We start from the raw sequence: 27359 nt of genomic DNA, 5'->3' as shown, positions 1-27359 counted from the left end.
GCTTAGAGAAGGATATACAAATAACTCCATTTGTCCTTGTATTTTTATAAAAAGATCAGGAAAGGAATTCGCAATAATAGCTGTCTATGTGGATGACATAAATATTATTGGAACTCCTGAAGAGCTCCCAAAAGCTATGAGTTGTTTAAAGAAAGAGTTTGAGATGAAGGACCTAGGAAAGACAAAATTATGTCTAGGTTTGCAAATTGAACATTTGGACAAAGGAATATTTGTACATCAAGAAGGCTATATAGAAAAAGTGTTAAAACGCTTCTATATGGACAAAAGTCATTCGTTGTCTACTCCAATGGTTGTTAGATCATTAGATGTGGAGAAAGATCCTTTCAGACCTCGAGAAAAGGATGAAGAATTGCTTGGTCCTGAAGTACCATATCTCAGTGCAATTGGAGCACTAATGTACCTTGCTAATTATACACGTCCTGATATATCATTTGCTGTAAATCTATTAGCAAGATACAGTTCTTCACCTACACGAAGACATTGGAACAGAGTCAAACATATACTTCGTTACCTTAGAGGTACAATAGACATGGGTTTGTTTTATAAAAAAAGTATCCCAATTCGAATTAACAGGTTATGCAGATGCAAGTTACTTGTCAGATCCTCATAATGGTAGATCACAAACTGGTTATTTGTTTACATGTGGAGGTACAGCTATTTCATGGAGATCGGTGAAACAAACCATAGCAGCAACATCATCTAATCATGCAGAACTTTTAGCATTACATGAGGCAAGTCGAGAATGTGTTTGGTTGAGATCCTTAGTTCAGCACGTCCAGAATACTTGTGGTTTATCTTTTGAAAAATTAAATACAACGATCATATATGAAGATAATACCGCATGCATCGCTCAATTGAAGGATGGTTACATTAAAGGAGACCGGACAAAACACATTTCCCCAAAGTTCTTCTTTACTCATGATCTCCAAAAGAATGGTGATATAAGCATCCAACAAATTTGTTCATGTGATAACCTTGCAGACCTTTTCACAAAGTCACTCCCTGGCAGAATTTTTAATCAACTAGTACACAAGATTGGTCTTCATCGAAGAAATGACTGTTCAACTGAGGGGGAGAAATGAAAGGATATTGTACTCTTTTTCCTTCACTAGATTTTTTTCCCACTGGGTTTTTTCTAGTAAGGTTTTAACGAGGCATATCCTCAATGGACATCCAAGGGGCAGTGTTATAAACATTTATACTAGTGGATGTCCATCCCTCTTCTTATTCTTCATCTTCCTATTCCACTTTAATGTACTTAATTTTCTACATCCCTTGGGTCCTATAAATAAGACTCATGTTACAATGTAAAGTTCACCCTTGAAAAGAATACAATACAATATTGCTTGTTCTCTTCTCTTCCTATCTTTTGATCCCTATATAGTTTTAGTTGGTTTTATAATAATTCTTGCTTTTTAAGGATTATGAAAAATATGAATTGATTTTTTTAGAGAGAGGGAAAGAAAATGATTTGTATATGTGCTAGAAAAAAAGGCACAAAATAGTTGAAAATTAGCAATTCGATTCGAGTCAAATCCTAAAATTATGATTTGAATCAAATAAAAGAGTGACTTGAATCAAGAGGATAAAATATGAATTTGACATGTTTGATTCGGGTCATGATTTGAATCATGAGATATGAATCAAGAAAACACATGATTCCAGTCATACAGCCATAAATAATTTATAATTTTTTGTCCAAACATGATTCAAATCAACCATAAATATAATTCAAGTCAAGGTGTCTTTGATTCGATTAAGGAAACAACTTTGATTCGAAACAAGTCTCCAATGCCAAATTTCATTTTTACTCTTGATTTGAATCAGACAAATCTGTGATTCTAATCAAGTTTAGAAAACATCTTATTTTAAGTATTCTAACTTGTGATTCAAGTCATACATTGTTAACTTTTTATCATTTTGCTCAATTTAAAAGAAACATTGAATGATTTTAATCTAAGTGAGAGCTAAGGATAACAATGAGGTACATCAACTTCGATAAACAGTAATATGAAATTAAGATAAAATGATAAAATCAAAATTATTATAAAATTATAAATTGAAAATATCTAAAATACGACATAGCATCAAAATACAGATGAAATTACATTGTTACCGAGAGAGCAATTTCATACTCCCCTTTTTTATGTTTGACAAATTTGAGATTTTTGGATATTTTTATTCTTCATTGAGAAACACACAAAAGGACTTAAGCTCCCTATACATCCAACAATTAATGCATGTAAAACTTTAAGATGTCTCATAAATTTATCCTCTTTTGAAAGAAAAAAGATGAGAAAAAATAAGACTAAAAACACATAAAACAAATGGAACAACAATAGCTATGGTGTTTGTTATTCATCGTGTCAGATGATTCTCACATCACCTTATTCTTGTAAGAAACAAAAGCTATGGTGTTAAGAACCACCACTTTTGTACTATTCTTGTCTCCAATTGACTTCTCCACTCCTTTGTCTTTGACTTTCTTGGTGCTTCGGACTCTCAAGTCCTCTTCTTAAGCTTGTGTTTCAAGGTTTGCAACAGTAAAATCTAGCGATGGAAAAACTCATGCAAACCCTAGAGACAAAAAGTGTGAAAACAATTGGTTCTATAAAGTAATACTTATATTAAGTAAGAGGGCAGTTGAATCAAATAATGAGAATACTTTGTGACCAAAGTAAAAATATAATTGCAAAATGTCTCACATTATCAGTGTTAATTAACTTCCAGCAACACTGGAATAGAGATGTAAAATAAAGAGTATAATCTTCAACAAATGATCTTCGCACCTCTTATCAACAAACTTTCTGTTTACATAAAAAATAGTATGCAAATATCATGACCAAAAAATAACCATGCCAAATATAGTAAGCATGATCAACTTACCTCTGCAAAGAAGATGATAATCCAAGTTGCTGATGATATTTACTTGATTGAAGACACAAACATAAGTGATTGAATTATTGCAGCTATGCCTGTATTGATTTAGAAGTTGCTTTGTTAGATATTGTGTCAAATATAGTTCTATGTAAATTATGTACTAATTATGCATAGGTTGTTTTCCATCAACTTTGTAGTTTTTCCATCTTGCTACCACATTTGATTTTAAGTAGCAACTACAATTTATATAGTTCTCTACATTATAAAAACACAATTGTTTTCTAGCAGCATGTTAGTTAACTAGATATTCATGCTAAATGCATAGTTGTTGAGTTCGACAGAAAATAGAATCGAAGCAACCTCATTCAAGCTGCTCCATTGACATGCTAGCGGTCACAACTTACTTGTACATGATGCCTTAAATGTTAGGGCATACATTACCAAAGTATGTAGATAAAAACCATGTCACTCCAACAAAAACATTCTCATAAATTACATTAGATATACATTGACATGTTTGGTCCATAAATTTGGGGGCAGTCAAATACTTTAATTGCACCTCCATAGGATGATCCATTCAAATTTCATTTGTTTATCTTTTTTACATTTTCCTTCCAATTTAAATTCACTTCCATCTAGTACAATTGTTAGACATATAAAATAATCGGCATAAAAGATTTTCAAATGAGTTGATAAAATATATATGAACGTGTTCAACCATTTAGGCTTATTCACAACTCTATAGAGTAAATAGTTGTGTTCATCGTTGGCTTATTTCGATTGGTACCATATTAGTCCTCTCAACAGAAGAATTAAAAATTAAAATAAAAAAGTTTGTGATTCTAAAAAATAAACCTGAGAACCACATTCACACTTTGGATCTAGCCACCTATTTTAAAACCGCATACGTGGAACATAATCCTATAATGTGCATGTTAAATGCATAGTGCAAACACAAGTAACGTATGACTTTCAGGATCACATGTTACTCGTTTTAGTTACCCATTTGATGTGTTTGAGTTTAGTTGTCGACTCTTTAGGTGTTAGAAAACAGTATCATTATAACTCGAGTAAACATATGAGTATCAAAGAATACCTTATCATATTTCTCATAAGTCTAAACACTAAGAAAACACTAAGGAAAGCCAATTAGTTGTGGTAGAATTAAATTACCCTTGCTTTGCTCCTCAAGTCCAAACCAGAACCACCAATCATGTCAACAAAGTAGTTAAAGCCATGTGATGAATTTCAATATTGTTGGATCTTGTTATAGTATTTCGTACATACATGTGACTTATAAGAATAGTATTAATGCATTTGGATGCATTAGTTAACAAAGTATACATGTAAGCAGATTCTTTATATCACTTATATTGTTTAAATTAAAGGGATTTTAAAAAATATCTTCTTAAACTCATTAGTTTCAACTAAGAAAAAGTGAAAAAAATTCATTTCAACCCCCTGGCACATGTAACCAAAGGAAATGGGATAAATGTAGAAATCCTACGACAACTATTTTAAAAATCATTGACATCATAAAAAAGCATCATAACAAAGATGCTTTATAAACAAACACATAAAATTGAAAGGAATGTAAGTATATATATGCACTATGCGGGTACAAATGTTCTTGAGACCAATATGTAACTGATATTCACACATTGAAGCTATTTCAGAATCATTATAGCTAAATCTTATCCCATGAAATATCTGAACAACAAATAATATTATTTTCAAATCAATATACATGCTAAGTTACACTACTAAGAAATAAGATTTTTCTGAAATATCTAGCGATGAGAGTCATTATAAAGCATATACATGTGGTTTCTTTGCAGAAGATCAATCATTGCCTTTAGTCTAGTGTACTCAACTATCCAGTTTTCCTGCACAAAGTGCACTTGACTACTTAGATCTTTCATACAATTCTCAATTGTTAACACATTGACAAAACCATTCTACAATAAACATTTGGTATTCTACTTCTTTAATAAATCTAGTCAAATAAGACTCACAAACCATAGAAAATAACCTAATCATAATGAAAAATAACACATTAAAGTGAAAAGGGAAAAAAATATTGAATAGAATCTTTAACTAACAAAAATAACACAAAAAAAAAACAAAGCATAAGATCTAACAAGAGAAATATTACCTTAACTTCTCTCCCATAAACATTTGAAGACGTTTCAAATCTATGAGATTGAAGTTGTCATCTTTTTTTAACACTGTAAGGAAGACCGAGAAATTTTTAGATCTAATTTTTGTAAGAACTTTTCTCTATATTCCAACAATTGTTCTACTTCTTGCTTCCCAAAATTAGAATAAGCAAAAAAATAAACCCTTAAATCATAAATAAAAAGAAAAACATAATCTGATTTCATGTTAATGGAGAAAGAGAGGGGTTTCTAAAACCCTCTTCATCTTTTTTCATGTGTTTTTAGAATGAGGAATATTGAACCCTCTGTTAATGGGAGACTAAGAGGATGAGCGGGAGAAGAAGGGTTTTATGAAGATTTAACCAACTATGAATAAAATGAGAGGGAGTGAAAGATAGATTGAAAGGAAAGATGACTTTATATGAAAGATGAGAAGGATTTTCGCTTCGTCTTTCATTTCACGATGAGTTTCGGTCCCGCTAGGCTTTGAAGACCAAAGAGAGAGAAAAAGAGAGAAGATGGAAGAGAAAGAGAAGAGAAAGGTTGTTGTCAACAGAAAAAGAGAGAGACGAGAGAAGTGTGGAAACCTGTAATGCAAAAGTGAGTCGGTAAATAGGGGGATTGACTTGAATTTGAAATTTAAATTGACATGAGTCAATACGATGGAGTTTGAAATTCAAAAGTTTGCTACGTGGCAGTCACAAGTTATGTGTGGGGTTGATTAAAAATTATCATTATGAATTACTTTAGTGTCCTTTTAATAGTTTAAATTATTGAAACACAAAGGGCATTATTGGAAGAATGCATCAATCTAATTGTAAATAGTTGATAATTGATGATTTCTGAAACACAAAGGACATTATTGAAACTCGAGAGAGTGCATCAATCTAATTATAATGAATTGATAATTGATGGTCAACTTTTTAATACTACAACATCTTACGTCTTTACCACTAGACTAATGTACATTCATGATAAGTAATTCCCATGATTTTTAGTAATTTTATACAATTCTGAATTTAAAACAAAATAATACAAAACTTGTATCAATAAGGTCTTAAACCCAAATCCCTTCAGATTAAATGACATTCAATTTACTACAATAGAAATTGATTTGTCTATTTGCAAATGATAGTCACTTTACTAACAATCGAAATTGATTTGCCTAGTTGTTATTGATAGTCACTTTACCGTAGAAATTGATTTGTCTAGTTGTAAATGATAATAACTTTATTAACAATAGAAATAAATTTGTCTAATTATAAATGATAGTAACTTTACTAACAATAAAAATTAAATTGTATAGTCGTAAAAGATAGTCATTTTACAAACAATAAAAATTAATTTGTCTTGTTGTAAATGATAATCACTTTATTAACTATAGAAATTGAATTGTGTAATATTTATGAGTGTAATATTTATGAGAGACTGTTTTCGCTCTAAAAATAATTATAAAAAAAAAAACATGTGAAAGGCGAGTGTTATGCGTACAGTTTGATTTATCCTTTTAGTTAACTTGAAACGAATGGCTGTGAAGAAACACTTTCCCTGCTACTCCCCATTCTTCCATTGATTTTGACGAGCCTCAGTTATAGAAAGGTAAACCCATTTATGCTACTTCCTCAATGACTTCACCTCTTTGCTTCTGAATTTCTCATAATGATTCACACCTTATCCCTTAAATCTTCTCTTCCTTTGACTTCTTCTACTGTCCCTGACTTCAATTTCAATAGGAGAAGGAAACTGAATCTAGGTTTTCTTTTTCAATTAGGTTTTCCTGATTTTAAATATGATGCATTTTTTAAACCTCACAAGAGTCATATTAGAGATTTGGCTCCACTTTTAGGATGGAGAATGAATGAAGTGAATATTGAAACTGAACTGGATGAGGAGAAGAATGATTCTATTGATGGCATAAACACTTTGAATTCGGAGAATTCGAAGAATTCTTCGAATTCGGAGAGTTATGATGAGCTAAAATCGAATGGTGATGATGATGTTGAGGAAGGTGAAAAAGAAGAGTATGATGGTAAGATTGATGTTAGAGAACTTACTATTAGTTTGCAGAGTGCTAAGACTGTGGAGGATGTTGAGGAGGTTCTTAAGGACAAGGGTGATTTGCCTCTTCAGGTGTATTCGACAGTGATTCGATGGTTTGGTAAAGAAAAGAGAGCGAAATCCGCGATGGTTCTTTTCGATTGGATGAAGAAAAGGAAGATAGAGACTAATGGCTCTTTTTCCCCTAACCTTTTTATTTATAATTCTCTATTAGGTGTAGTTAAGCAGTGTGAGAAATTCGCAGAAACGGAAGGTATCTTGAATGAAATGGCTCGAGATGGTGTTGGATATGATGTTGTGACATATAATGTTTTGATGGCAATTTATATTGAGAAAGGAGAAGGTGAAAAAGCTCTTGATATGCTTGAGGAAATTCGAAGAAATGGGCTTACCCCGTCTCCGGCGTCGTATTCTCAGGCTGTGCAGGCGTATCGGAAAATGGAAGATGGTAATGGAGCTCTGAGTTTCTTTGTTGAGTTTAGAGAAAAATATCGACTAGGTGAAATAGGAAGAGACGGCGATGGCGAAGATTGGGAGAAAGAATTCAAAAAGCTTGAGAGGTTTACGGTACGCGCTTGCTATCAGATAATGCGATGTTGGCTTGTTAGTTCTGAGAATAAGAGCAGTTGTGTGTTAAGGTTTCTTGTTAGTATGGATAATGCTGGGATTTCACTGACGCGTGCGGAACTTGAGCGACTCGTGTGGGCTTGTACGCGCGAAGATCACTGTATTGTTGTGAAAGAGCTGTACATTCGGATAAGAGAACGGTATGATAAGATCAGTTTGTCGGTCTGCAACCATACAATTTGGTTGATGGGGAAAACCAAGAAATGGTGGGCGGCTTTGGAGGTTTATGAAGATTTATTGGACAAAGGGCCAAAGCCGAATAACTTGTCATATGAACTCATAATGTCTCATTTCAGAGTTCTTCTTAGTGCAGCCCGGAGAAGGGGTTTTTGGAAATGGGGTGTCAAGTTGTTAAACAAGATGGAAGAAAAAGGCTTAAAACCTGGAAGTAATGAATGGAATGCAGTTCTTATCGCCTGTTCGAAGGCTTCAGAAACGTCAGCAGCTGTGCAAATATTTAAAAGAATGGTGGAAAATGGCCAAAAACCAACTAAAATTTCATACGGGGCTTTATTGAGTGCACTTGAAAAGGGAAAACTATACGACGAAGCCTTCCGCGTGTGGGACCATATGCTCAAGGTTGGTATCGAACCAAATGTGTATGTCTACACAATCATGGCTTCAATTTACACCGCACAAGGAAATTTTAGTAGAGTTGACGCCATAATTCAGGAGATGGCAACGTTAGGAATCGAAGTAACGGTAGTGACATACAATGCTATAATCAGCAGTTCTGCGCGGAATGGTATGAGTAGTGCAGCTTATGAATGGTTTCATCGAATGAAAGTTCAGAATATCACTCCCGATGAGGTAACTTATGAAATGCTGATTGAAGCCCTTGCAAACGATGGAAAGCCAAGGCTTGCATATGAGTTATATTTGAGAGCTCAGAATGAAGGTCTCGGTCTATCTTTAAAAGCTTATGATGCTGTGTTGCAATCCGCTAAAGCTCATGGTGCCACCATTGATGTAGGTTTTTTAGGACCTCGACCTGCAGATAAAAAGAATAGAGTGAAAGTTTGAAAAAACATACAGTCTGTCTCATGTTCCCATGAGAAATAAACCATTTGACAGAAGAGGATTTTATCTGAAATGGATTTGCTGCAGTTACTACGTCGTACAGATTGTAATCTCGACTGTCTGATTTTAGTCGATGGCAGAGAATGTTCAAAACTGATTTTATTGTGTAATCTGGACCGTCCGGTTCCAACTTATCGGCGAGATTGGTTTTGTGTGTAAACACGTCTGCTTCCTTTACAACAGGGAATCTGGATCCAAACTTTATCGCACCGACATGAAAATGTTCAGAAGTTCTTTAGTACATGGAAATTAGCATAGTCAAATCTTTTGTAACCTTTGTACATTCTTATCTGTTGCGGCTTGAGCTTTTTTTTTCTGTATCATTAGCTAAGAAGGTAAAAGAATCACACTCATGTTTACTTACATTTTCATATGAAAAATAGAGATGTAACCCTTGTTGTGAAGTTATTATTGAAATTTTGACTCACATGCTTGAAAAATGTCAAAGCTGTTCCTTTTAAGATTTTTTTGTTTTGTTTTTGATTCTCTTAATCAAAACACAATTAGTGGACAAATACTAGTGTGTGAAGGATTCTCTGAATAAAAAGCACGTATCCATAGCCGAATTTATAGAAGTTAAGGGTGGGAATACACCAGACCGGCCTACATGGACCTGTAGTCTAGCCTACTTAAGACCAGGTCAGACCAAACTTATTTAATAAAGAGGTCATGCTTAGGCTTTTTTAAAAGTCTATTTTATTAAATAGGCCAGATTTAAGCTATTAAAAAAACCTATGAAGCCTTATAGGCCGACCTATATTTTCATATATATTAGAGATATGTTAAATAAGTTGACCCATCTATGCATATATATTAAAAAAAAAGCTAAATAGACTAACATATGTATGCATATATATTAGAACAAAGTCTAAATAGACCGGCTTATTTTATATATATATATATATATATATATATATATATATATATATATATATATATATATATATATATATATATATATATATATATATAAACCTATGAAGCCTTGTAGGGATTGCGGCTTATATATATATATATATATATATAAAATCCTATGAAGCCTTGTAGGGATTGCGGCTTATATATATATATATATATATATATATATATATATATATATATATATATATATATATAAAACCCTATGAAGCCTTGTAGGGATTGCGGCTTATATATATATAAAAACCTATGAAGCCGGGATTCAAAGATAAACTTGGTTAATGAAAAGCTGAGATTGCAAATCTGTTTTTGGGTTTGGAAGGATTGTTTTGTTTTGTTTTGTTGCTATCCACAAGAAATATTTATTTATAAGTGTTTATTTTAGTTTGTTTGATAGATTGTCCAATTTAGAACATATATTAGTTTTATTTAAGTTTAAATTTGTTGTTTTGTTTGAATTCTAGTTTGGAAATATTTGTTCAATGTTGCAGTAAAGACAATTTGAATATTTTGTTTGATTTGTTTAGAAATTTTTCTTTATTTGCTTTATGTTGCAGTAAAAAAAATTGAACAAGTTCCTAAAGCAATCATACCATATGGGTTTCATGTTGTAGTTAAGAAAATTTAGACTAGTCAAAAAGCAATCATAGCATATAGTTTTATGTTGCAGCAAAGAATATTTGAACTAGTCCCTAAAACAGAATTAGTCATTTCGTTAAAAACAATGGTTTCAATACAAGACAATGGAATCAATAGCTTAGTGATTAGTATAGAATTTCAATGCTTGTGGTAATTTGAGTTGTCTAGAATGGCAAGTAGAAGGCATATTTCTTTAATAAATACCGCATACTTGCTCCAAAACCGTGTTCTTCAAACACCGATGCATCGACGTTGAACTTTCACATACCCTTTCATTCCTTCTATTTCATAGGCTCCAAAGTATTGTCACAAAATCCATTTTTTGCAGCTTGTTTAACGTGTCAAGGAGCTACAAAATTAACTGTAAACAATAGAAAAAAATTAACTTGTCAAGGAGCTTGTTTAACTCATTCAGCTTGTTTTCTGCAGTTTTTTGCATCACCGTTGAATACCACTATGAACAGAACTTTGAAAGGTAAATGACTATAAATCAGTAATTCAAAACGTTAGCATTAGGAATTCAAAAGTTATAAGAAAGTAAGAAACACCTTTCAGACCTCTTGCACCCCATAGTGATGTCGACTTCGACGAACCAAACACTTAGACATTTGATCAAACACTTGGAGTGAATAATCAACTTTTGCAATGAATTTATCCATATATTGTGATTTCTTCTAGAAGTTACCATCAAAAATCGATGAACCATTGAAAATCAGAGTTGAATTAATGGAGAATAGGGATTTCGATAGTAGTAGATTTTATTTGCCGTATAGCTATCATGATGTAATTGAAGATATGAAGAACAAACAGTTGCTTATAATTGATGGCTTAACGTGTTTTGAAGACGATGGATGACAAGTAGAGGTAGGTGTAATCAATTTGTATATAGCAAATAAAAAAATGTTCCGGTAGGCAAATGTTAACGTGCTCTTTAATTAAAATTTTAAAATCTGGATCGTTAGTTAAATCTAACGATTATTATTTATAGTTCTCGTTTCTCATAAAAGATATTAGTTCTCACCGGATATGCTCCATATATATATAAAAGTCAACCTATAAGGCTTCTTAAGTAATATGAATTAATTAAAAACTTTAATGCGATACATACTTTTAAATAAATTTTAGGTTAGGTCAAACTTTTAAAAAGGTCAGGCCAGACCCAAAAACTAAGCCTATGATAGACCATAGGTCCGACTTAAGCCTTTTAAGTTTATCGTAGGTCAGACTCAGACCTTCTAAAGCCTAACCTAACCTATTTCCACCCCTAATAACAATTGGATGCATGTGTTCTCTGATGCCACAGTTGATTGAGAATGAAGTTTAGGGTGCAAAATCGAATAGGAAGACCTAAACATGATGAGAATGTTACACTGCATTTTGCTCAAATGTTTATACATCTCACTTCATTTTTCAGTATCATTCATTAATAAATATACAAGTAGAAAGAAAAAAACATGGTCATATATTAGAGTTATCATCAATTACACTGATCAAAAGAGGATGAACAAATCACCTATGACATGATATTTTGTACTATACAGCAAAATATACAGCAAACAGTAATCAAGTCTCAAGTCTTATTCCATTAGGTAGGAAGACAAAGTTCCGATTTTGGTTGTTGGGCCGAGAAAACTGGCAATGATGTTTTGAGAAATTATGTATCTCTGGGTTAAAAATATACAAGGAATTCATTCATATCAAGAATTTTCTTCGTCACGTACAATATGTTCTGACCCTTGACCAGATCCATAAGTTCTTGCCCCCCTGACGGATTTGAAACTAATCAACCGGCCAAAGGCGCTCTTTGATCTATTCATTGTTGGTGTTGATGGAGGTCCGTGCTTCTGAGCATGATCATCCGATAATGTCTTTACAAGATCATCAAAACGACGCTTGAAGGTTGGGAACCGTGACATGGATTTGGTGATTCCTTGCAGCCTACATAATAGAAATGAAATCCAAATTGGACAGAAAACCTTCAAATGAGTTACCAGTACAAAAACTTACAAAAGAACCTTTAAAAATAATTAACTAGCATTTGGTTTAAAAGTACCTTCTGGCAAAAGCATGAAGTTCAGCGCGCTTGACCTCTGATTCTGGAGCTGGGCCAATACCTGAATTTTTTAATCTCTCCGCATCATCATTCAAGAGAACTAATTTGCAGAGGTAGTCCTCTTCAGAGACAGATAAATTGTCAGCTTTAATTTGTTCTTTAATGATCAAAAGGGGATTGAGGAACCATTCAAAAAACTTCTCCCTTGGTCTGTTTGTCAGAGTTAGTTCAGTATCATCATCTACATTGAGCAAGTAACAAAAATGGTTCAAGGAGGTTAAAATAAAATAATCGGAAAAAGTGAAGAAAAATGGTTCAAACTGGTTAAAAGAAAATAATCGGAAAATGAGAAAAATGGTTCGACTTACTAATCAATATACCCATGGAATTGACTTTTGCGGAGCGTAAAAGCCCCTGGAGTAAACAATATGCAGGCAACCCAATTGTAATAACATTACTCCCTTTACCAGATTTTGCTTCTTCTATGTCTTTTCTTGTAATTAGACCTTCAGAAATCAGTTTTTCTCCTACAATGCAACATTCCTTGAATAATCCATCCAACAACTACACATATCATGGACAATATTCGATTAGTACAGATCCTCAGTCCGCAAAAAATAAATTTCCAACAGAGGTGGTAGCTGAGTCCTGCGCGAATACCTCAAGTGATTTCAACTCGGCAATATTATTTTTTATTGAAGATGAGCGAGAGGGAGCCTTTTTAAAGGAGTTAGGTCTTGAAACGGAAACTGAGCCGTTAGTTCTTAGAGACGAATCATCATTTTTCCGGTACTGAGGTCTATCAAATGCCAAATGCGTAAAACAATTAAACAAAAGCATCACTGCAAGTCTTAGTGATAAATACAGGGAAGCTGAATCAAACCTAGGGAACCAGGTTCTTTCTGGCATGTCAAGAATATCATTGCTGTATTCATCATAAAGGGACAAAGCTGCAATAACATACCGAAGGCCAAACCTGAAAGAAGATTCCTGCATTTCAAAGAAATAAACACAGAATGTCGTAGAGAACTCAATCTTACAAAGCAGATATGACAGTGCTATCAATATACTAGTACACTAAATGTCTGAGACAATAATTGAAGAAGTTTACAACATCAGTTATTTCCACCATACATGCCTAAAATGAAAATGGTGCCGTGCTCTTTAAGAAACCCAAACCCAAAATTCAATAACTAAATTTAATATCACAAAATTCTAGGAATAAAACATTAACATCACAGTTGATCCACTAAATGATAATAGCCCACTTGATCAGTTCCAGGTTCAATGGCTTCATATTGCACAACATTAGCTCATTGTTGTAACACTCACTACTGAGCCCACATCGTCATGGTGCACCAGTGTTGTTGACAGCAGATGGCAGAAAGCCAAAAATCCACCATTTTAAGCGGCCCTATCCACCGTAAAACAACATGGCACTGCGTATTCACAAAATTGCCACGGCGGTTGTCAAAAAATCTGCCACCACAATCCTCCATGGCATCATTTTGGCCGATATTTGACAGCAGTATGGTGCATTGTTCCATATGCAAACCGTGCCTTGAAATTGAGCCATGACCCCTATATTTCGACCGCACCTTTGATAAGCGACACATCGGTGACCGCTGCAGCGGCAACCGGTTGCCGCTCCGCAGCCCTCCTCTAAGAACGCACCATAATCTTTTGAACAATTGATAATGACAACCAAGACTGTAGCGGCCGCTATAGCTGCTATTTGGCCACTATTGACGACGTTATAAGTTATAACTACTGCACAAAACTGCAATCCAATAAGGTTTTGCATGTCCCCTAGGGGGGCCTCTACGACCGCTATTATCGTCTATAATTTTTTCTCTTTTGTTCGTCCTATACTCTGAATCAATCTATGAGTGTATCATAACTGGATATAATAATACAAGTAGAGGTGGAAAGGTGTGAGAATTTACCTGATAAGTAACAACCCCGGCATACGCACCAAGAAAATAACTTGCTAAAATTGATGCCAAAACTGCCCCAGCAACAGCCAATGGCCACAGAAGGATAGCAAGACCTGCAAAAGGAACACATATTGTCTCCAAGAAAGGACCTTCACGCCCAATAAGGTCATGAAACAATCGGTGCCACCCTTTGAAAAGCATGTACGGGCCTTTGCATATGGCAACAAATGATATAACTGGCACATCAATTAATAATCCAATAACCGCAGCTAGAAAAGCACCAGGAAGATACAGCAGCCTGCATAACGAAAAATCATTAAACTTACAAAATAGATCATGCAGTATAAATCATCTAAGCTTAGACAACATCATATTTAGTGTAGTATGAGACACACTTAGGTTAAGCGTCCATATTCATCACACGGGCCAAAGCATTAGCAAAATACTACTAGCAAATTGATTATGTAGAATAATATTTTGGAAAAGCACAAATATAAGAAATAACAAGGAATGTTTTAGAAACATGGTAACATAAACAGAGAGGCTTCCTATGACAGCACCTGATTTCATAATATTTACTATTAGGAGGTCCGTTTTGTCGCAGGTCATCCATAACCGAGAAGTAAGAAAGGAAGCAAACATCTCTTAAGTCCCGAACAACCATGCAGCTCCTTTCTATAGTACTCAAAGTACCATCCTGGGAAGTAGTAGGAAATTTCTGTAACAAATACAGACAAGATAAACAGAAATAACGAGCATTTAAACAACATAGAAACAAAAACATACAATAAAACAGTGTAGAAGTTTGTCATCTTTTCCCTCCTCGACAGCTTGAATAGTAGCAAATATTGGTTGAAGAAATCCATAGGCTGCTCCACCTATAATACTTCCAATAATACCAAGCACTGGCCATGAAATCAACAGCACTGGTAGTACACATATGCAGATAACAAGCTTCAGAAGAGGTCCTAATTGTCTAGCTCTGTGAGTTAGGGGAATCACTATAAGTAATTACAAGTTTGATAAACGTATAGATCAACAAAATAGTTTGAAAGATTTTAGTCAAGAAAAGCACCTCAGAACACAGTAATAACTCCAAATGACATGTGCTGGCCAAAGTCCAAGTATGATAGCAGAGTTCCCAATTGTCATTATTATGCATGTCAATGGGAAGAGAATGACACCTGAAGTGATTTGCAGTTTGAACAATAGTAAGTACTAAGAAAGGAACATAATATATGTAGCACTGAGACTCAGGGTTGTTGATGGCAGATGGCGGTCCATGGTGGAGAGCCAAAATCCCGCCATACTGGCCACTTTGCGGCGCCGTTATTGCGGATTATGGCGGAAAAACCCGCAATAGCGGCCGATATTTACCATTGCGGTGAACCCAAAAAACGCAAAGTAAATCCGCCATAGCGGCCATGGCACTGCAATTTGATAACACTGCTGAGACTTCAGATTAAACACGCATGTCTAGTGTCTAATACTCAACTCATGTGATTACATTCAATTCATTATCTCAAATCTTTCTGTGTCGGTATATCACTATCTCATAGGGGTGGAAAACGGGCATGTCAGTCCCGTTTAGGCCCACCACTCCAAAGAAAGCAAAAAACGGGGAGGGGCAGGCAAAGTAGAGGGGGCGGGCCAAAAACCTTGACTCAGCCTGCCAAAAATGGGGCGGGCGGCACGGGCCCTGTCACTCTCCCCCGTTTAGGTCCGCCCGCCAAATTGGGGCAGGGTGGACAAAGTAGATAGTCGAGCCGAAAACCTTGGCTTGGCCTGCCAAAAAATGGGGCAGGTGGAGCGGGCCCTGTCACTCCTAAAGCCTAAAAATGGCAATAAGCCATGCTGCCCCCAGTTTAGGACCACCTGCCAAATTGGGGTGGGGTGGGCAAAATAGAGGGTCAGGCAGAAAACCTTGGTTTGGCCCGCTAAAAATGATGGGTTAATCGGGCAGACCCGATCCATCTTGCCACCACTTAACCCAACACTTAATAATCTTCAGGTATTGTAAGCATAACAAATGAGAAGTTATATATATTACATATTCTGAAGTGGAAAATGAAACAAGCATACAAACTGTATTAAATTCAAATAGATTCCAATTTCTTAGCAGTTTCAAAATCCTGTCTATATAATATTGCATCAACAACAAATCTCTAAGACTAATGAGAAGCAGAACATGAGAATCAATATCGATTGAAAATACTATAATGTGGGAAAAAATGAATAATTCTTAAGAAAAATCTGTAAAAAAGAAACACATGCAAGCAAGTCAAACAAAATTCAAAGCAAAACCAGTAGTGTTTTCAAACCGATAATTTATTTATTAAAAACAAATTGCCAAGAACATCCATTAGTATTGCAAAAAGTTAAACGTGTATGTTCCAATGTAAACCATACAAAGAAAATCCAAATGAACATACACAACAAATCAATTATCACTAACCTTTGATGCTTCCCAGAACCAGAAGACCAATGAAGAAAGGAAGAAAGCGGATGAAACTCCACAATGAAGCATAAAATCCAGAAGGGGGTTCCATTCACTCAGATCTATGCAAAATAAAAAACTACAAATTCACCACCACGCTCTCACTCCTCAAAATCACTACCCTAAACTTCACAAGAACCAAACTTCAACCGCTTTATCATTCAACAAAAACATTGGAAACCAAATACCGAGAAACTGAAAAACAGTGTCTTCCAACCACTTTAAGATTAAATTACATTAAACAAAAAAAAATCAAACTTTCTCTTCAGTGAAATTCAATCTGTTCCTAATGGCCAACAACATAAAAAAACAATAAATGGGTCACCAAAAATGTTAACTTTTTTTTGTTTCAGCAACTTAATAGTATTAAAAATTGAATTTTTATGAAAATGGCATAAAGGGGTTGTGTTGTATTTTTCTGGAACTGTAGAAACAATTATTGGGGCTGAAAAAAAAAAAGAAGAATGAGCGGTTTATTTTGATTTACTCCTCTATATCACAGAAAAAGAATCAAAATAATTCATTGCCAAAGCCTCGTAATTCGAATTCATATTTCTTTTGTTTATTTATTTAAAAATAAATAAAATACTATTCTTTTATGCTTATACTGAAAACTAAAGCAAGTTGAAGAGTATAAGGGTTCTTCATGTGACAGGTGACTTGTGAATTGGTCCTAGTGCGATACTATGATTTCTAATATTTTTTGGAAAAATGATATTTAGAGATATAATTTATGATAATTTTCTGCTATGTTTGGATATAGAAGAATGTAGGAGGAAAGAAAGTAAAAAATAATAATTAAAAAGATAAAAGTAAAAGGAAAGTAAAATAATTTTTTAATTGTTTGATATTATAAGAAAAATAAATAAATTATATATCTTATATATAAAAGTTTTAAGTGAATGAAGCAAAATGTGGCGTTAAAAATAAAATTATTTGTTAATTTATTTCTTAATATTTGTTAATTAATTAATTTATTTTTATTATTAATCATAGCTTCCATAATTTTCACTAGTTAGAAATGATTTAGCCCATTTCCCACGTTTCCATTTATTAGATTAAATAAAAATAAAAATAAAAATTAATTAAATAATTAAAAAATACATTGAAATTGGTTCCCACATTGGTAGTGTGGTTACATTTACATCTCTTCAATTTAGCCCTTTTCCCACGTTTCCAATTATTAAATTGAATAAAAAAATTAAATGAAAAGTTAAATGGTATTACCTCACCTCTCTAATTAATTACATAAAATAATTTAAACAAATTTAATTGGACACATATTTTATAATGCTTTTTATAACTCCCCACTTCTACCTTTGAAAGGATACGAGTAACAAACCCGTGCATACGCACGGGTTCTGCTCTGATACGCGCATTTGTTTACATAATACATTTATTTTAAAAAGAACATTTAAAAAGAAAAAATATTTAGATCAATAATAAATTTTTCGTATATAAAGTTATTTAGATTAATATTATTTTTGTTTAGGTATCATTTATAAAAATATCTGAATGAATAGTAAATTTTCGTATAAAAAAATATTTAGATCAATAACAGATTTTTCTACGTATACAATTTTTTAATCAAAAATTTTTGGATCACAAATACCATCTTCATATATAAAAATACTTAGATCAACAATAGATTTTTCCCGTATTTAAATATTATTTATATTTATGTATCATTTACAAAAATATCTAGATCAATAATAAATTTTCGTATATAAAAATATTTAAATCAATAATTTTTTTTTCGTATACCATTTTTTAATTAAAATTTTTGGATCATAAATACCATTTTTCATATATAAAAATATTTAGATCAATATTTTTTTCCCATATACAAATATTATTTATGTTTAGGTATTGTTTACAAAAATATTTGGATTAATAATAAATTTTCGTATATAAAAATATTTAGATCAATAATAAATTTTTCCCATATAGCATTTTTTAATTAAATTTTTTTTGATCATAAATTCCATTTTTTCATATAGAAAAATATTTAGATCAATTATAGATTTTTTCCCATATACATATATTATTTATGTTTAGGTAACGTTTACAAAAATATCTAGATCAATAGTAAATTTTCGTATATAAAAATATTTAGATCAATAATAGATTTTTTTTCGTAAACCATTTTCGAATAACAAAATTTAGGATCATAAATACCATTTTTCGTATATAAAAATATTTAGATCAATAATAGATTTTTCCCGTCTTTAAATATTATTTATGTTTAGGTATCATTTATAAAAATATCTGGATCAATAGTAAATTTTCGTATATAAAAATATTTAAATCAATAATATATTTTTTTCGTATACCATTTTTGAATTAAATATTTTGGATCATAAATACCATTTTTCTTATAGAAAAATATGTAGATCAATAAAAGGTTTTTTCCCGTATATAAATATTATTTATGTTTATGTATCATTTAGAAAAATATTTGGATCAATAGTAAATTTTCGTATATAAAAATATTTAGATATATAATATATTTTTATCCCGTATACCATTTTTGAATTAAAATTTTTTGGATCATAAATACCATTTTTCATATAGAAAAATATTTATATCAATTATAGATTTTTTTCCCGTATACAATTATTATTTATGTTTAGGTAACGTTTACAAAAATATTTAGATCAATAGTAAATTTTTGTATATAAAAATATTTAGATAAATAATAGATTATTTAAATTTTTGAATCATAATTACCATTTTTCTTCTAAAAAGTAAATGGAGTATAGAGAGATTAGGGTAGAAAACTAAAAAGGTGAAGAGAGAGAAAGAATGATTAAAGTAAGTTATAATATAGTTGAATAAAATATTAAGATTATAATGTACAATTGTGTAAATAGACAAAAAAGCCAATAATTTTAATTGGTGTAAAAAAAGTAAGGATGAGTAATTTTGTAAAAACCATAACCACTAATTTTCTTATATTATAGATTGGTTTGATAAGTATTGTTGTGGCTATCAACATTTATATTTGAGTTTATAATATTTACTAGTGTTACCCGTGCCTAAAATTTCTTAAAAAAAAAAAATTTATAATTATTTATAATTTAAAATAAAGTTATATTAACATTATAGTCTATTTTTCTATTAGTTGCACACAATTGTTTTTATTAATAATAAACTATATTTTGTTTATAAAAATATTTTTATTACTTAAAAATTTAATTTATTCAACTATAATTTCTTTTTAATTTTTAAATTATGATGCTAATTTAAAAAGAACAGAATTTGTTAAATTTTTTTTAAGTTACCAAAAAAAAAACATTTAGTCTTTAAATATATAACAATTAAGAAATTAAAACGATTTTTTTTTAAATTTCTCGATATGAAATAAATAAATAAGATCTCATTTTAAATATGACCTTCATTTGTGAGAAACATTCTATATAAAATTAATTTTAATTTAGAAAACTTATATATTTATAGATTTTTGTGAATAAAATAATAAAGATTAGAATCCAATCAAGAAAATTATAGAAATTAAAAGTTTAAATATTTATAGTATGTTATGATTTAAATAGATTTAGTTTTTGTAAAACAATTTAGTTTTATTATTTCATGTTTGGAATAATTTTTAAGATTTAAAATATCAAATAAAAACGTTTTAAGTAATTTAAAATTAGTTTGTCAAAATAATAATTATTTAAAAAAAAAAATTTAAATCCTAGATTAGTTGAGGTTATTATCTATTACAGAAGTTGATTGATTTAATTTTAAATGATTTTAAGTTTTTCTATTATCAATTTTTATGTTAGAACTCAATAAAATAATTATGATTTTTTGTGGTGAAAATAAAAGCATTAATTTTTTAAAGCAAAAGTTAATGTTTTTTATTTGGCACTCATACTATTATAATGATTCAATATATAATTAAATTATTAATTTCCTACATATATTTGTTAATTTATTTTTAATTATTATTCTCTAGATATGATATTTGATGGTGAATATTTTAATAATATTTAATTATGAGTAAACAAAATAAATAAGAGGTCAATTTGATTGTGTCTTTAGTTAAATAATATTCTATATATGATCTATTATATTTTAATCAATTGATGATTTTATTATATACTATTAATCATTAGGTGATTTATTTATTATACATTATAAAAACTTATTTCTTTTTTATAAACAGAATCAATTCTCTACTTATTTTAATTTCTTATTTATTTCTAATTTAAACTATCACCAAATTATTTTGATATAACAAAAAAAAATGCAATATATAGAATGATATATTATATATTTGCATAATATTTACTATATTTATATTTATATGATTATATATACATATAAAATATTATTTATATATGATAAATGATGGTCAAATTGACAACAATATTGGTAGTGAAAAACATATTATTAGAAGATAAAGATCATTCATAATAAAAAAAGCTAGATGAGAACTTTGGCAAGTCCGCCAAGTGTCATCATTCTAGGTGTCATGCTATTTTTAGACTTTCCATTTCAAATAATATTTCTATTTCTGCTTTTAATAGTATTATTGAATTCTTATATTTCTTTAATTTAATTTAATTAATTCCACGTGAAATACACCCAACCCCTTCCTATATTGTCTATTGATATTCATTCCCCTTTTCCAAATTTTCATTTTTCCACGCCGCCGCACAATAGCAGCCCCCAATTTATGGTTGTTTATCCAAATTTATGAATGATTCATCTTCCTTCTCAACATCCCATTAATATGCGACGATTGAGCACAAAAAAATTGCATTCACGAGGATCCACAAAATTTTTAGAATACAGGAAAAGATTATCATCCTATCATCTTCCTTCTCTCCTAAGTTGCAGAAGACGACAACAAAAACATTTTCAGAATTTTTCTTCTTCATCATCTTCGATTTTCAGAAAAGAGCACGAATTGCACGAAAAAGGTAGGCCAAAACCCTAATTCTCCAATTCGTATTTTTTTTACAATATTATTATTTTTCATTGTTTTATCGTCACAATTGAGTTATGATTTGATCATGATGAAGGATGATTTTGAGAAATGGAAGTTTGACTGTGTATTGATGATGATGAAGAAAAAAGATTCCAAAATTGAAGAGTTTGAGTGTTCATGTTGAAAAAGAAAAGATACAAAGTTATAACCCAAGTCGTTGAAATTTTCATAACTGCAGGTAAAATCTGTGCAAAACATGTGTATTCTAACAGGTAAAATCTATTTTCTGGTGTGCTTTCTGTGACTATTAATCATTTTCACGTGTTGTGCTTAATGTGGTGAGTAAATGTGCAAACTTGAGCTTTCTCAGTTGTTTTGAAACAATTTTTGATCTGTTTTCACCATTCAATTGCCATGGTTAGGTTTGTACTGGAGCTAAGAGTGAGGTACAATCGAAATGGGCAGCAAGAAAGGTATATTGGATTGGCAGGTTTATACTGGTTTTGCGTAGAGCATCATCTAAAGTTATGAAACACAAAAGGTATCACTTTATATCATGCAAACTAAGTAAATATCACTTTGATTCAATTTTGAGATTTTGATTTTGATTCAGTTTTTGTTATTGGTCTGAGTTTCAGATTTGAGATTTGTTAAGAAGAGATGTTAGCAGTTGGGACTGAACTCTAGATTTCGGTGTACCTACCCAAACCACTAGACTACTCCTTTTGTTATATGATACTGCTTCTAACCACTTTTTGTACTGTCAATAGTGTGTGCTACTGTTGCATCGTATGTGAAGCTACAGGTGCGGAATTGAAGCTTCAATGGTTGGTGATGTGGAATTGATGAGTCGAGGTGATGTCGATATATGCAACTTGGAATGAAATGTGAAGTTGTTGTGTTTGTGTTTGAAATTGAAATGCATTGTCTAGTGAATTTGAATTTGTGTTTTTATTGTTAAATTTGAAATGCCTTGTTTATGAGAATTTTGTTTGATCTGCAGGTTGTGTTTGGTTATGGAGGATATAATCAATTAATCTTGGTTGATTGAATGTTATTATTTTCTTTTGGTAATTCTGGATGGAAATTTATTTGGTGGTGAACATTATTCAATTTCACTGTCTACTATATTGTTTCTGTTGCTTCTACAACTTAATCAATTTCTCTGTCTACTTTACTGACTAACGTTGTACCATTTAGGTTTGGGATGCTAACATTATTGAAACAACACAAGAAAGATTCTATGACAATAACATAGATGATTACTTCAGAGACATTCAAACAAATATCTCGGTATTCCATTCAAATCCACTATAATTTTCTCTACATCTTTACAATCTTGCACAAGTTTTTTACTTAAAATTTTTCTGATGCAGGAAACATGGTCAGATGAAGTAGAAGATTAGGAAGCATGCAATTCTGATCTGCAGGAAATATGATTCAACTGAAGTTAAAGTACAAGACAAGAACAATAATTCACTGAAGACAAAACCTGATGCAGTTCCTGGTTAGTATTGAACTTACTTTTACTAAATTGAATAATTTTAATATTGTTTTGCTGTCATTCTGTGATCTTTCTATAATTTGTAAAATGTAGAGACATTTATTCTGCTTCTAAGTATGACCCTTTAACTGACTTTGCAAATACTTTCTTTATTGGCCACCCTTTTAGATTTGCATGTAAATCTATTTATTTCAGATACTTTCTTTATTGGCCACCCTTTTGTTCTGAAATCATGACAAAATTTGGCAAAACTATTCACATTTTACGCAGTGACAATGTAAAAGAATATTTCTCTAATCAGTTCAACTCTTTCATATAGTCCAAAGGCATCGTACATCAAACCAGATGTCCCCATACACCTCAACAAAATGGTGTTGCTGAAAGAAAATATAGACATATTGTTGGCACTGCTCGTACCCTTTTGCTAAATGCCAATTTACCTCTGAAGTTTTGGGCTGATGTTGTTCTGACTGTAAGGTATTTAATTAACCGGATGTCATCCTCTGTGTTTAATGATCAGGTTCCTCATTCCTTGGTGCTCCCTACAAATTCCTTATATGGTGTTTCCCCTCAGGTCTTTGGTTGTGTTTGTTTTGTTCATGATTTTTCCCCAGGTCGTGATAAGATGTCTGTTTGTGCTATCAAAAATGTTTTCCTAGGCTACTCTCGCGTCTAAAAGGGATATCGGTGTTACTCTCCTTCTACACACCGCTCCTACATGTCTGCAGATGTTACATTCTTTGATGATATCCCATACTTTCATAACTCATATGGTTCTGACAATGATTTAGATAATGTATTACCTATTCCGTAATTTGAGTCAGTTGAATCCACTCATTTATCGTATAGTCCACCTGTTGTAATAGATGAGTCTCCACCACCGTTAAATCGGTATGGCATTATTTATAAGAGAATATTTGGACCATGTGATTCAGCTCCTATTCCAAGCACCTCCACCCTTGCTTCGGCTCCATCTCCTGATTTTCCATTTCCATATGTAAAGGTAATCGTTCAACCTGTAACCCTTATCCAATTTATAATTGTGTGGCTTCCTATAGGTTATCTCCTGCCTATTGTACTTTTGTTACTGCACTTGCATATGTTTCTATTCCTAAACTATCCAGGATGCACTATCCCATTCAGGGTGGAGACAGGCAATACTTGATGAAATGCCAGCTTTTGAATCTAATCATACTTGGGAGCTTTTTACTCTCCCTCCTAGGAAATCCGTTGTTGGTTGTAGGTGGATATTCAATGTTAAGGTGGGTCCTGATGGATAGGTAGACCGATTGAAAGCTCTCCTAGTGGCAAAGGGATATACTCAAGTACCTAGTCAAGATTATAGTGATACATTTTCTCCGGTTGTGAAGATGGCATATGTTCGTCTCTTTCTAGCCATGGCGGCCATGAAACAATAGTCTTTATTTCAATTGATATCAAGAATGCATTCTTGCATGGTGGCTTGGAAGATGAGATTTACATGAAGCAACTGCCCGGGTTTGTTGCTCAGGGGGAGTGTAATCGGGTATGTAAATTACACAAGTCTCTGTATAGCTTGAAACAATCACCTCGGGCATGGTTTGGAAGATTCAATAAAATGCTGCAACAATTTAGGATGACCTGTTGTGAATCAGATCACTCTGTTTTCACCAAATTCTCCTCTTCAAATAGATATATTTATTTAGTGGTTTATGTTTATGACATTGTCATTACTGGTGATGACACTGAGGGTATCAAGGATTTAAAACAACACTTATTTCAAAATTTTCAGACTAAGGGCTTGGGTCCTCTTCGTTACTTTCTGGGGATTGAGGTAGCTCAGTCAAAAACAGGTATTTTTATCCCCCAAAGGAAGTATGCCCTTGATATTTTAGAAGAAACAAGTCTTACAGATTGTAAACCAGATGATACTCCTATGGATCCTAATGTAAAGCTTCTTCCTAATCAGGGGGAGCCATATACTGATCCAGCTAGATATCAAAGACTTGTAGGAAAGTTGAATTATCTTACCTTGACTAGACCTGATATATCTTTTCCCGTCAGTGTAGTAAGTCAATTCCTAAACTCTCCTTGCGGCAACAATTGGGATGAGGTTATTCAAATACTCAAGTATATCAAAGGATCACCTGGAAAAGGCCTTATTTTCTTTGGTAGAGGAAACACATATATCATTGGATATTCAAATATTGACTGGGCAGGAGATGCAAGTGTTAGACGCTCTACATTAGGTTATTTTATTTTTATTGGTGGAAATATGATCTCATGGAAGAGCAAAAAGAAAAATGTTGTTGCTCGATCAAGTACAGAAGTTGAGTATCGAGCCATGGCTCATGCCACATGTGAGCTCTTGTGGTTAAATAATTTACTAGAGGAACTTCATTTTTGTGAAGTCGCTCCTATGGAACTTGTATGTGATAACCAGTCAGTTTTGCACCTCTCCTTCAATCCAATTTTTCATGAGAGGACAAAACATATAGAAGTTGTTTGTCACTTTCTTAGAGAGAAGATTACCACCGGGATCATCAAAACCTCATTTGTCAATTCCAGGGATCAACTTGTTGACCTCTTTATAAAATCTCTTCGGAAACCTCGGATTACTTACATATGTGACAATATGGATGCATGTGATTTATATGCGCCACCTTGAAGGGGAGTGTTGAAATATTATTTTATTATAATATTAGTAGTATCAATTAGGATATCATTATATCAAATCTTTCCTGATTTAGTTTATTGATTAGGAGGCTTAGATCTATATATACATACATGTGTATTCTCTCCACATAATAATAAGATTTTCATATTCAAGCGCAACCCTATTCATTAAATAGTTCATAATCCACTCTACTATTGTGAGGATTGGTTTATCCCTAGCTTGTAAAATTTTACTCTAATAAAGGGTCTACATTCCTTAGTAAACCCTTTCTTACAACCATCAAAGCAAAAAATAGAATCTCCCAAACCTTGGTGGTAGGATTGGCAATGGCCTCCCAATGTTAATCTTCACTGTTTTCCCAACACAGTGCTTCTTCAACTCAGTTGTATAACTGCAAAGCATATTATATTGTTCCTTTGCATCTCCTTCAATAATTCCCTCTACCATGTATCTAGCTCTCCAAGCCTTCCCTTTGGTTATGCCAATTGAGTATTTTTTCCTTAGTTCACACATTATCTCAGAAACTTTAACTTTACCCTGTGACTTCCTTTTTTCAACAACTAGCTTAGATACCCACTTGGCATTGGAAAATTTATTATTTAATACCCTTTCAGATGTGTGTGTCCCCACCCTTGTCTTTAATTGGTAGGCATGTCTGTTACCCACTTTGCTTCACAAAGCTAAAAAATCATATTTACCCATGCACTCTACCCTAATCCTACAATTCTCATTCTTAACAAATGTTATCTTTCTTACATTTAAAACTGACCATTCCCTAATTGCATCTTTAAATCCAGATAGAGAATTGAATTACATACCTAGTTTGAATTTAAAGTCCTTGTTTAGAAGCTCACATATGAACTTCTCATACTTAGGCTTGGGCTATTTTTCATCCTTGTCACTTTCATCAGGGTCTGAGCTATTCAATTCCTCACTATCATAGTTCACCTCTCTACTTCCAAAATTATTTGTATTCCTCTATGAACTAGATCCCAACACACTTTTAGGAACCAAAACATTCACTTTGGATCCCTTTCCAAGGGGTTTCATCTTTTTGGGATCTTTGGATGCCATAACCTTGAATTTCATAGACTTCCCATTTACCTCAACCATATTTTAGTTAACTAGTATTTCTACTTGCACTACCTCAAATTGTTCATCTTCTACTTTACATGCTCTTTCTTCTTAACTATCATTGAACCTTATGCCTCCATCATCATCACCAGTTCTATCATCTTCATTGCAGTCACTAAACTTATCAACACCATGGTTCAACACCTTGCTCATCACGTCTTGAACACCATGTTCTACCCAGATATGCCCATCAACATTATAAGACATGTCGTGATTAGCAATTTCTCCTGCTTGTACATCATCAACGAAATGGGTAA

The 27359-nt window shown here is 32.3% G+C and overlaps 2 protein-coding genes across 2 annotated transcripts; one reads left to right on the top strand and one right to left on the bottom strand.

Annotated features, from left to right (window-relative positions):
• Positions 1-6532: 6532 nt before the first annotated feature.
• On the top strand, positions 6533-9290 carry LOC131609093 (protein LOW PHOTOSYNTHETIC EFFICIENCY 1, chloroplastic-like). Its single transcript, XM_058880738.1, has one exon. It carries the CDS (start codon positions 6720-6722, stop codon positions 8766-8768), a length of 2049 nt encoding a protein of 682 aa, XP_058736721.1. The 5' UTR covers positions 6533-6719; the 3' UTR covers positions 8769-9290.
• A 2531-nt stretch (positions 9291-11821) lies between these two features.
• On the bottom strand, positions 11822-17326 carry LOC131609092 (uncharacterized membrane protein At3g27390-like). Its single transcript, XM_058880737.1, has 10 exons — positions 16828-17326; positions 15448-15556; positions 15159-15354; positions 14933-15069; positions 14382-14670; positions 13319-13425; positions 13096-13234; positions 12804-12999; positions 12436-12676; positions 11822-12320 (listed from the first exon to the last, which is right to left on the bottom strand). Exons 1-10 carry the CDS (start codon positions 16919-16921, stop codon positions 12080-12082), a joined length of 1749 nt encoding a protein of 582 aa, XP_058736720.1. The 5' UTR covers positions 16922-17326; the 3' UTR covers positions 11822-12079.
• Between the last annotated feature and the right edge of the window lie 10033 nt (positions 17327-27359).

Source organism: Vicia villosa, linkage group LG6 (genome assembly GCF_029867415.1).
Source record: "Vicia villosa cultivar HV-30 ecotype Madison, WI linkage group LG6, Vvil1.0, whole genome shotgun sequence".
NCBI lineage: Eukaryota > Viridiplantae > Streptophyta > Magnoliopsida > Fabales > Fabaceae > Vicia > Vicia villosa.
This window is presented reverse-complemented; position numbering and strand designations above follow the sequence as displayed.